The sequence below is a fragment of the Neophocaena asiaeorientalis genome, unplaced genomic scaffold (assembly GCF_003031525.2).
Source record: "Neophocaena asiaeorientalis asiaeorientalis breed wild unplaced genomic scaffold, Neophocaena_asiaeorientalis_V1.1 scaffold223, whole genome shotgun sequence".
NCBI lineage: Eukaryota > Metazoa > Chordata > Mammalia > Artiodactyla > Phocoenidae > Neophocaena > Neophocaena asiaeorientalis.
Genome location: NW_020175045.1, coordinates 3,964,286 through 3,975,572, shown reverse-complemented (window position 1 = coordinate 3,975,572; position 11,287 = coordinate 3,964,286). Strand labels below are relative to the sequence as shown.

Here is an 11,287-nt window from a genome sequence, read left to right as displayed (position 1 = left end):
CACTCAGCAGCAGCTGGGAGACCCTGAGGTGGGGGAGGCAGGGGGTGTGGGGGAGGCAGGGGGTGTGTGGGAGCTGCTCCCATCCCCGTGTCCCGACCTGGCTGAGACTCTGTGTGTTCAGAGGAGCCGCCGAGCCTGTGCTTCCATTCCAGGGGGTGTGACTGCTGTCTGTAGCCAGAGAAGGTCACAAGTGTCACTCGGACAGGCTGTGCAGCAGGAGGGGGGACCCCTGGCCCTGGAACCAGCTGTTCGCACAGGGAGGGAAGGGGGCCTGCAGTGGTGCCTGGGGCCCTGGCCCTGTATTTCTGCACACCCCAGGCTCGGGGTTTGTTTCCCCTGCAAAGGAAGGAAGTGGTTGACCCTGAGGACATGGTTCGGTTGGTAACTGCACGGACAGACCCACCGCGCCCAGCACTGAGGTGTGGCTGCGGCCTGCTCCCCGCCCAGTGCTTCTCAAATCACTCTTCTCTGTGGGGGTATAATCCACGCGTCGTCAAGCCAACATTTGAAGTGTGCCGCTCAGTGGTTTTTAGTACATTCTCAGTGCTGTGCAAGTCACTGCTATCTGATTCCAGGACATTTGCTCACCCCACAGAAACCCCGCCCCTATTCAAAGTCACCCCCGCTCTGCCCGGCAACTGCCATTGTCTCCCCATGGGTTTGCCTGTTCCCGGTGTTTCACGTGAGCGGTGTCTGGCCTCATCCCCTGGGCGTACTGCATCTGCGTGGTCGCAGGTGTTACGCTTCGCTCCTGTGGTTTAATACTGTCCCACTTTACGGACGAACCGCACTGTGTTTATCCGCCCGTCCCTTGACGAGCACGTGGGTGGTTCCGCTCTGACTGCCGGAATGGCCTGCTGTGAACATGTGTGTGCAAGAGTGTGTGTGGATGTGTCTCCATTCCTCTCGGGCGTGCGCCTGGGAGTGGGATGGCCGGGTCACGCGGTAGTTCTGGGTCCAACTTTCTGACTGTTTTTCGCAGCAGCTGCACCATTTGACATTCCCGCCAGCACTGTGTTAGGGATCCAACTTCTCCACACCCTCAACACACTAGTTACTATCTGTTCTTTTGATCAAAACTATCCTACTGGTTGAGAAATTGTGGATTTGGTTTGCATTTCCCTGGTAACTAACGCTGTCGAGCATCTTTTCGTGTCCTTGTTGGCCATTTCTGCATTTTCTTTGGAGAAATACCCTTTGAATTCCTTTGCCCATTTATTGATTGGGTTGTTCATCTCCTCATTACTGAGACGTAAGAGCTCTTCTGTGTGCAAATACTGGATGCTTATTAGCTTACAGTTTGCAAGCCTCTCCCCACCGGCTGAGTCTCACTTTTTTTTCTTGGTATGAGGGCCTTTTTCAAGCCACTGGACAGAATCCCCACAGACTCCAGACTTAGTTTCGAGGGTAACGAGGAAGAGCTCGGGTTCAGGTCCGAGCTCTGAGTCCCGAGCTGTGTGGCGCCAGGGTCTGTGACGCGGGGCTGGAGCAGGCGGCTGAGGTCAGACGTGAGAGTGTGGGTGAGCCCTGCCCAGGGCAGGGACGAGTCGGATGTGGCGCAGACACGCTGGCCCAGCGTGGATGTCCGGGAGGGGCCGGCACGGGGACGCTGCCCGAGTGGCCCCACTGCCTGCGTGTCCCCCGCCCACAGCCAACAACATCTGCTTCTACGGGGAATGCTCTTACTACTGCTCCACGGAGCATGCCCTGTGCGGGCGGCCAGACCAGATCGAGGGCTCGCTGGCCGCCTTTCTGCCTGACCTGGCCCTGGCCAAGAGGAAGACCTGGCGGAACCCCTGGCGACGCTCATACCACAAGCGCAAGAAGGCAGAGTGAGTCGGGGGCACGTTGGGCGGGGACTCCAGGATCCTGACTCCCCGGGGTCTCCGGAGGGCTGGCTTCTGCCCGACCTGCAGCAGGGAACAAGCTCGGCGTGAGGAGCGGCAGGGCCAAGTGTGTGGGAGCAGATGATCAGAAAGGGCCCCTCACTTGGGAACTGGGTGCTCACTGGCCGCTGGGATCTGTCCGTGTTAAGACGAGGCTTCAGACCTCTGCTCTTCTTGCAAGAGAGACACAGTCCCTCCAGCCACGGAGACGTCCTTGCAAGTGTGCTGTCCAGGCCCCCCCACCCCAAATACGTGGCATCCACGTTTTGTGGCTCCATCACCTCCCAGCCCCGTGCTCCTGTTAATGCAGCCTCAGCCCACCGCTGGTCGGTACCATCTGCCCACACTCTGTTCTGCGGTGACACCTTTTCTCACCCGGTGCCTGTTGCTGCCCCGTGAACCCGGTGTACTGAGCTGGGCAGCCCCAGAGGTTGGTTGGGTCCTCCTGTCTACAGGGGAGCCCGCCCTTCTCATGCCAGCTCCCCTGCAGGTGGGAAGTAGACCCTGACTACTGCGAGGAGGTGAAGCAGACGCCCCCCTACGACAGCAGCTACCGCATCCTGGACGTCATGGACATGACCATCTTCGACTTCCTCATGGGTATGTCCGGGGCCACCGGCCTGCCCTGGGAACGCCTGACACAGATCCAGCCACCGTGGTCCTGCTTGTACTCGGTTCTGCCAGCTTGGAGGCCAGACGGGGGAGGGAGGGGACGCCTCTGAGCTGCACAGGCTCCCAGCAGGCTTGTCCCTACAGGAAACATGGACCGCCATCACTACGAGACCTTCGAGAAGTTTGGGAACAAAACGTTTATCATTCACTTGGACAATGGGAGAGGGTGAGTCCTTCCAGACGCAGCGAAGGGCTGGCCGTGTCCCCACCCAGACCTGGGGGAGCAGGCGCTCTGTGGGGAGGGACGGCACAGCCCCCAAATGCCCCCCTATGTGACACAGGGTTCTGGCCAGGACTCCTGTGAGCCTGTGAGCTGGGGAGACTGAGGCTTGCAGTGGGTGTGTGTGCAGGGGACAGACCACTCCAGCGGTCAGAGCTGCAAGTTCTCAGACGCCTCAGGGGAATCAGCTCTGGGCACCTGGGCAGTTACGTCTGTGGGTCACTCGTTCCCAGCTGTAGAAGACAGCCCTGCAGCTAGACTCTCGGCTGACCCGCCCTCGAGCCTTCTCCACTCAGCCTGCCCAGGACTCACCCCTTCGAACCTCTGCTCAGTCCAGTGGCCAGAAGGTCAGGCCGCTTTCAGGCACCTGCCTCGTCCCAGGCCCTGCACCCAAGGCTGGAGAGCAGGGGCCAGGCCCCCGCAACGCCAGGCAGGGCCCACGCGGGCACTGCCTGCTCTGATGCTCCCGTCCCAGTGCCCGGGCTCTGCGCACGGTGTCCCCCTGCGAGTGGCCTCTCCACAGCTCTGTTCTTCTTCCCGTAGGTTTGGAAAATACTCCCACGACGAGCTTTCCATCCTGGTGCCTTTACAGCAGTGCTGCAGGTGCGGCTCTGCCCCTCCCTGAGGGCCCCACCCCTGGGCTGGCCCTGTCACTGCACAGGAGGCCGGATGCTGCCGCAGCCGCGGCCGCAGATCAGGCCGAGCCTTCCTGTCCCCACCCCGGCAGTTCCCAGAGCTCCTCCCGGGACCCAGCTCCTTGTCACCGTAATAGCCCACCTTGCAGCGGAAGACACCGAAGCCCCGGGCTCCCACTCTGCCACCTTTCTCGGGGCTCCCAGCCCGGCCCCTCCTTTAGCAGTTGGGGAAACAGGCTGTGGGGCTAAACACCTGCTCGGCCCCGGGGCAGCTCCATGTCACCTGGCCCAGACAACGAGCAAGCCAAGCCGGGGCTGCCTCCCTCCCCGCCACCGTCTGCCGGGAGTAACAGGGGCCCGTTGGACACCGCTGGGCCCACCTGGGCCCCTCCTGGAGGCAGGACCCTCACCGCGTGCTTCTGAGAGGCCGGGGCTGGAGTGGGCCAGGGGCTGGGCCGGCACCGCGCTCGGGGCGGCTGCAGCGACGGCCAGGCTCTTCCTCCCGGTGCCGGCCTGACGTCATTCTCCCCGCAGGATCAGGAGGTCCACGTACCTGCGGCTGCAGCTCCTGGCTAAGGAGGAGTACAAGCTGAGTCTGCTGATGGCCGAGTCCCTGCGTAGGGACCGCGTGGCCCCCGTCCTGTACCGGCCGCACCTGGAGGCTCTGGACCGGCGGCTGCGCGTCGTGCTGCAGGCGGTCAGGGACTGCGTGGAGAAGAACGGGCTGCCCGGTGTCGTGGAGGACGACCTCAGCCCCGAGCACAGAGCCTCTGCCGGGAGGTAGTGACCGCGAGCCGTGGCCAGGCCAGCTGCCGGGGCACATGGGCCAACGCAGGAGCGGACAGGCTGCCCGGGGATGCGTGTCCTCACTTTCCAGACCAGGGCGGGCCGGCGGGAGCGCACTCCGCCCCCGTGGACAGAGGCGGCCTGGCGGCGGCCCACCACCCTTTTGTATGGAAAGGAAGGCTTTACTTACTATTTTGTATTTATACCTGGTGTAAATGTACATAAATAGAGACATCTATGCAGACCCCGACCGCCCAGCAAGTCACACGGAGGGCCACCCGGCAGGGCCAAGTGCCCCTGCGAAGGGCTCCCCCTCTGGACCGAACGAACAGTAAAAACTCTCCTCCCTGCCCGGGGCTGAGGTGTCTGGGGCTGCAGGAGGCTCCTGAGGCTGTCGCGGACTCCCGTCGACAGATGAACGCCGCGTAGCTTCTGGGCGACGTGAGGGACCAGTCGTTACCTGGCTGCCCAGGCTGCCTCGGAGCACCTGCCGACTTGCTTCGCAAGCCTGTGCACGTGTGTGACACAGTCATGTGGCCGGGCAGCTGGTTACTTCCACGGCGTTCTCGTGGAATAGTTTGCAATGTGGTAAAGGTGCAGTAGAGATGCAGCAAGTGTGTGCTGGGGCCTCGCTGGGGTCTGGGTCCCTCACTCCGTGGTGCTCAGCTGCCTGCCCACCCGCCCTCCAAAAGAGCGAGTCCTAGAACCAGGTGTTGCCCAGGGGCCGGGCTGGAAGGAGGGGCTTGACGCAAGGCCTGAGGTGGGCCTTGGTGTGGCGGGGACGGCCTGTCCCGCTGTTGCTGCAGCTGCTCCCGGGGAGCTGAGTGGAGATCCCTGAAGGGGCGCCCCAGAGTCTCTACAGGCCTGGCAACACGTGGGCACCGTGTTTACCCAGCAGGAGCCAGGACAGTGGTGGCTGGACTGGCCACGGGGACGGCGAGGGAGGGGCTGAGCCAGGGGTGGCCTGGGAGAGCCAGCTCCCCAACGCCCTGCTGGAGGGAGGGGACACTGGCCTCCTCCTGGCCCGGAGGCTGGGGCTTGTGGGCGGGGCCCAACCCTGGAGGACTCACGTGAGGACTCGCGTGAACCCCGGTTCATGAAGCAGAGAAATCACAGCCCCTGTGCCTTTTACTGGGGGTTCCCTCAGCTGTCACCCCACAGATCTCCCCGTGTGCACGGGAGGGGAGACCACGTGCGGATGCGGGGAGGACACGGCCGTCTGCAATCCGGGAGAGAGGCCTCACCAGAAACAACCCCAGAACAGAGAGAAGAGTCTGTGTTTCAGCTGCGCCGTCTGTGGCGTCCTGGTGCGGCACCCAGGGCATGATCAGAAAGACACATGTGGTCTTTGCCCCGCATTGCTGACACAGAGCTTCTCAGTCCCTCAGAATTCCCTGAGCTAAAGACAAAAGAAGAAGGGTGTGGGGGAAGCCAGTTATGGGGGTGACGAGGAAGAGCAGAAAGGGGGGTGTGGTGGTTACGTGGATTTCAATCTGGGCTTCTCCCCAGTAAGAGTCTCTCCTGATCCAGAGCCACCCCCATTCAGGTACAGAGAGAGAGACACGTACAGGGGGAGATTTCCTTAACAGTGCAAACGTCCCTCCCAAAAGGGCAATTTCTGCTCCATTGTTTCTCAAAATAATCAGCTCAAAATAATCGTTACGCCAAAGAGGCACACGTTAGGTGACATCGGCTTCCCCCCAAAGGCCAAGCAGTGTCACAAAGGAGGTTCCGAGCTCTGCAGAGGTGCCCAAGAGGCCCAGAGCTGGACAGCAGTTAAAGCCATGGAGACAGGTTCGTTCAGCACCATTGCAATGTGGACAAAAAAAGGCCTCAGTACAGAGCTGGCTGAATTCCCAATGCAGCCTGGAAGGTAGGGATTGACAGCCAAGGAGCAGGTGAGGTGGGGGATGGGAAATCACTGCATCGGGGTTCTGGCTAAACCAGGTGTTCTCGGTGATGGCGGGCAAGGGGTCTCTCGTCCAACTGAGCTAACAGGATCCTTGCTAAAATTGGGTGATGCAAAGCCAGACACGGGAGTCGAGGCCTCGCTGGGAGGGGCTTCGGAGGAGCCTGACTGACACCTCTCGGGTAGCACAGGGTCTCGTCCCCTTAGCACACAGCAAGCAGTGCTCTCAGAGGCTCCAGAGCTGGGGCAGCGGCTGAGACACCAGTGGGAAAGCTGGGAGGTGAGCCTGGGAGAGACAGACAGACATGAAGCAAACAGACTGTGCACGCACACCTCGAGGCCCCAAGGACGCTGCCGCGGGGTGTGGGACCAAGAATGAGTCCACACCCCTGGCGTGATGATGAAAGTTGCCAAACGGCTCGGAGTACAGAGTCCCCAGGAAAACGGAAGCCAAGAGGAGCCGGTCCTTCTGTGGGGAAGGCCGTGGCCTCGTCAGGGTGAGGACAGACCTAGAGCGGCAGCTGTGAGACAGGCTACCTCCGGGAGACAGTCACACAAGGAAGGAAGCGCAGTCCAGGGCAGTCTGGCTCGGCCGTGATGAGGTTCACAGACATGGACCTGTCAGCAGTCAGCATGTTTCCCCAAAGGAAAATGTGATGCAACTGAATTGGGAGGGGCTGGTCCTCTCTCAGGTAGGAAGTTGGTAGGTATTTTGTAAAACTTAAAAAGCCTGTCATTTAGAAACATGGAGGTGATGCGCAAACGAGACAAAAGACAGCACAGCCAGGGAGACTTACAGAAAGTGATTTCTCTGGGTCTTTGCTTCGGGAACAGGGGTGAGGTGGGCAGGGGTCTGCTCTTGTCCACGATCTGACCTGTAGTGTTGTTTGACTTTTAAAACTGTGTTTATCTATTACTTCGATACAAATTCAAACAGCAGGTAAAGGGGCTGGATGGGAGGAGAGATGGGGGCAGGGCCTGAGCTGTGAGCCCCGCGAGACGGCACACCACCAGCCCAGGGCCCTCCTGCCTTGTCCCGTGTGCTACTCACGACAGCTGTGCAGGTAAAATCCGAATTCCATTGTGCCCATTTTCACCATATAAACCGAGGCCCAGACAGGTAAAGGGACTTTCCTGAATGAACGCAGGAGCGTGCGGTGTTTGGGACCCAGATCTGCAGAGGGAGGGGCTGAGGGGGCGAGGGTGGTGGAGGAAGCCTGGAACAGGACGAAAGAAAAGGTTTTCGGTTAAATTCCTCCAGGTGAAAGGCTGCTTCCCCACAAGAGTTAGGCAGCCTTCTTGGTCCACAGTAGGACAGCACCTGCCACAGGGCTGAGGAGAAAGGGTTAAGAATTCAAACATGATTAAAAAGACAAACTGGGGGGAAATCAAAACAAAAACCCTCCTTCAGTTGGCCTGGGGCCTGGTTGTGGAGAATCAAGAGGCAGGAGGCAAACCCTCTGAGGGCAGAGACCACTTCCTGAATTCAAACAAGTAAATGAACAAATAAATCACTATATAGATGGGGGCGCGTGCACGACCCCTGCCCTGTGGGCCTGAGGGACGGAGTGTGTCAGTGGGGCTCTGGGGATTCAGGTGGTGGGCTCACCCTCACTCCCGGGCCCCACCCACAAGCCTGAGACGGATGAAGGGCAGGGAGGCCCGAGGAGGGGGCTGGCAGAGGGCCCTGGCCCTCCCCGCTGCCTCCCAACCTGGGAGCAAATCAAATGTGCACATTCCTGGGGCCAGTTCCCCAGACGCCATGCCCAGAGGTGCAGGCTCCCCAGGAGGCCGGACGCAGCGGCCCCCAGGCCACCCTCCGAGGTCCTGCTCAGCCCTCACAGGAAACTCTCCCTCAAGTCAATGTCCCCCCCACCCAAAGGGACCATGACAAAAGCAGGTGAGCAGAGATGCCTCAGAAGCCTTGGCCTGGGGGACCGGAGGGGGCTTGAATGAACCTCACCTTCATCAGGAGAGCAGAGTTCCAAAGCCCCTGTGGGAGGGGTCCCCACCCGCACAGAGGGGTCTTTCTTACTCTTCTCGGAGCTGGCTTTTGGGAACTGGGGTGTGGGCTGGCCGGGGCCTGGGAACAGTGTCCATCCCGCCCCCAAGGGGAGGGGCAGCTCCTGGCCTCTTGGCTTTGATGGGATAAGCGGGGAGAGGACACCGGATGAGGGGGCCTCGGGGCCGGCTGCAGTGCGGGGTCTGTGGGGTGCACACCAGGCCCAGGGCAGCCCCGCTAGGCTGCTGTGGCGGCTCCAGGCAGCCAGCCCTGCCCAAGGCCTGTGCTCTGTCCCGTCCCTGCTGCAGGTCGCAGCACCCCAGCTACACTAAGCTGGATGTATTCCTGTGGTCACTGCCGTCCTGGGGGCCCCTGGGAGGCCTGCACTGGGGACACAGCCCATGTCTGGTCCCCTTGCACCATCTAGAGGAGAACCTGAGAAAAGCAAGACCAGCCTCCCCAGGGCAGAGATGAGCAGTCTGGCCTCAGAAGTCCCCTAGGTCCTCAGGATCAGAACCCAACACCTCAGAAGCAGAGGGGGTACAAAGACCCTCAGCTTCCTGGCAGATGGGTCCCTCAGCCAGCGAGACCATCAGCAAGGCCTGCCAGTGGCTACCCAGGCCCCAACCAGGCCAGCCTGTCCTTTCAGTGTCCAGGGGCTCAGGGTGGCCCCACCAGCCCCCCAGGCCAGGCTCGGAGCCCAGGTGAGGGGGCTGTCGACCTTGGTCCCCTGTTTTCCAGGACCTAGCACAGTGCCTGGGCCCAAAAATACCTGTAGAGTCAGTGGGTCGTTCTTCAGTGAGTGCTGAATACAAGTTCTGTACACTGATACATACTTCCAACACCAAAGAAGAAGAAGAATATGGAATTCATCTGGAGGGTTGAAGTGCTCTGGCCTTCCGGAAGCTTCTAGAAGCACCATCTCCATGGTGCTCCTGGGTCTTGGTGCAGCCTTCCACCTTGGAGCTGTCTGCCCCCGCTCCACCCTTATTTCATTCATTCTTATTCCAAGTGCTGCTGAAACATCTCATCCTGGAAGATTTCCTAGCCTTTAGCCTGGGTGACTGAATTACATTCTCCCATGGACCCCCCCCCCCCCCATGTCAGATCATGTGTTTCTGAGGTCATCTGGCCAGTGTCCACTTCTCACTAGACTGGGAGCCACGTGAGGACAAAAAGGAGCACAGCTCCAGCACGTACGGGCCGGCAGCTCTGCCTGGTTCGGCCCCCTCCGCCCTGGCCTGCTCCCCTGACAAGGAAACGGTCAGCTTCCACAGAGGCACAGCCCTCCCGGCCCTGCATCCAGGCTGGCCCGGTCCATCGTTCCAGCCTTTCTGAACCTCTGCAGACCCCACGCAGTCCCCGCCGTTGGGGTCGAGGGTTCCCAACTCCCCGTGTGTGGTAGCAGCCCCCAGGCGGGCCCCCAGGGGTCCACACCTCCTGCTATTCACGCCGGGTGCGCTCCCGCCGCCTGGTGCCCAAATTGTCTTTGAGGCCAATAGGATACATGGGTGGTAGCCGGTCACGGCCAAACCTGGGCTACAGGACTCCCCGGGCTCCCACCCCTCTCTCTGGACCTATTGTGAAGGGGGACAGCTGCCACGTGTGAGGATTTTTATTTTTTCACCTTTCTCTACTTTATAAACTTTCTGTAACAAACACAGCTTTTAACTACAAAACACAAAAGCGTATGAGTTGGGAGGGAGGGAGACACAAGAGGGAAGAGATACAGGAACATACGTATATGTATAACTGATTCACTTTGTTATAAAGCAGAAACTAACACACCATTGTAAAGCAATTATACGCCAATAAAGATGTAAAAAAAAACAGCATATGAGTAACTTATAAGACACTATAGCGATCACGTGAGTCCCGTCTTCCCCCACACCCACCTCTTGTACTGTTTGTGACGTTTCTGCGTCAGACATGCTGGGTGAGGGCTGCTGGGGTCCAGGACTGTCCCCAAAGAGGCTGCAGCCCCCTCTGGCTGGTCTCCCACGTCTGCGTATAGGCCTCCCGGTGGACAGGCGTGCAAGCTCCCGCAGGCCACCTCCCGAGCCCTGGAACTGCAGTCACATCCTTTCCTGAAGGGCCTGGGTTCAAATCCTGCTCTACCCCACACGAGTGCTGTGATTTCGGGTGAGCTGTGTGCCCTCTCCGTCCGGGTAAAGGGGACTAAACAAAAGCCCTGACTCACAGGATGGTCCTGAGAAGTGAGTGAGCATAAAAAGCGAAAAGAACCTTAGAACACTGCTGGCCTATGACTGCAGCTGGTGCCGCCAGTATTAGTGGTATTGGGAGGGAATTTTTGGCTTAAAGACCAGAGAAACCTTCCTTCTCACTGCCGGGCCCCAAATTAATGTTATTTTCAGAAGTAAGTCAAGCAGGCTTCAGAAGCCTGAGAAACCAAAACACGTTCGGAAGGTTTTCTAACCAACCAGACTTCATTTTCTATTCAATTAAACCAGTGAACAAATGGAGCTGTTTCCTCCACCATCCGCTCTTTAATGCTTCAGAGGCCCCTCCCTGTCTCAGGATCTGCAGCACCTCTGGGACAGGGCGACAGCTGGCTGCCACCTTCCCTGGGGAGACTCTGTTTTGTTCCGAGAGGGAGCTGTGCGATTCCACACCCCCAGGCCTGGCCCACAGGAGACCTTTCCAGACGGTCCCCTGCTCTCTCTCTTCCTCCCGTGCATCCAGTGAGGTCCGCGAGAGAGCAGAACGTGCTTCCACCTGTCCTGTCCAGGGCTCTGGGCTCTCCCGCCAGCAGTCGCATGGCTTCAGCAACTCACCATCCTGTCCCCCCACCTGCTGCAGGTAAGTGGGCGTTCAGACCCGCTCTCCTCTGACGGGCCTGTTCCCCTGGGCTTGAGCCAGTTGCCCTGAAACCTCAGCTCTCTGACAGATTCAAGACGAGTCATGATTGTGCAGAGCTCTGGTTTTACTGCTGTGAGGGCAGGAGTCCTGCTACTTTCACTGTGCAGACCTGCCTCTCTCTGTCAGAGCTTCACCCCGGTCTCAGCTGTATCAGCCGCTGGTCCCTCTGTGCTGCCGGTGGTGTCCGTGATGTGGCTGGACGGCAGCTTGTCCAATGCTTCCCTGTTGAAGGACATCTGGGCTGATTCCAGTTTGGGGAAAAGAGGAATAAAGCCACTATGCACACGTGTCACAAGT

At 59.6% G+C, this 11,287-nt stretch overlaps 1 protein-coding gene across 1 annotated transcript in view; it reads left to right on the top strand.

Annotated features, from left to right (window-relative positions):
* Nucleotides 1–5,855, top strand: part of FAM20C (FAM20C golgi associated secretory pathway kinase) — a 38,806-nt gene extending 32,951 nt beyond the window's left edge. Inside the window, 5 exon segments of the mRNA XM_024763498.1 lie at nt 1,652–1,832; nt 2,377–2,486; nt 2,643–2,724; nt 3,322–3,381; nt 3,948–5,855. Of these exon segments, the coding sequence (XP_024619266.1) occupies nt 1,652–1,832; nt 2,377–2,486; nt 2,643–2,724; nt 3,322–3,381; nt 3,948–4,197 (683 nt within the window). The 3' untranslated portion in view covers nt 4,198–5,855.
* Nucleotides 5,856–11,287: the final 5,432 nt, after the last annotated feature.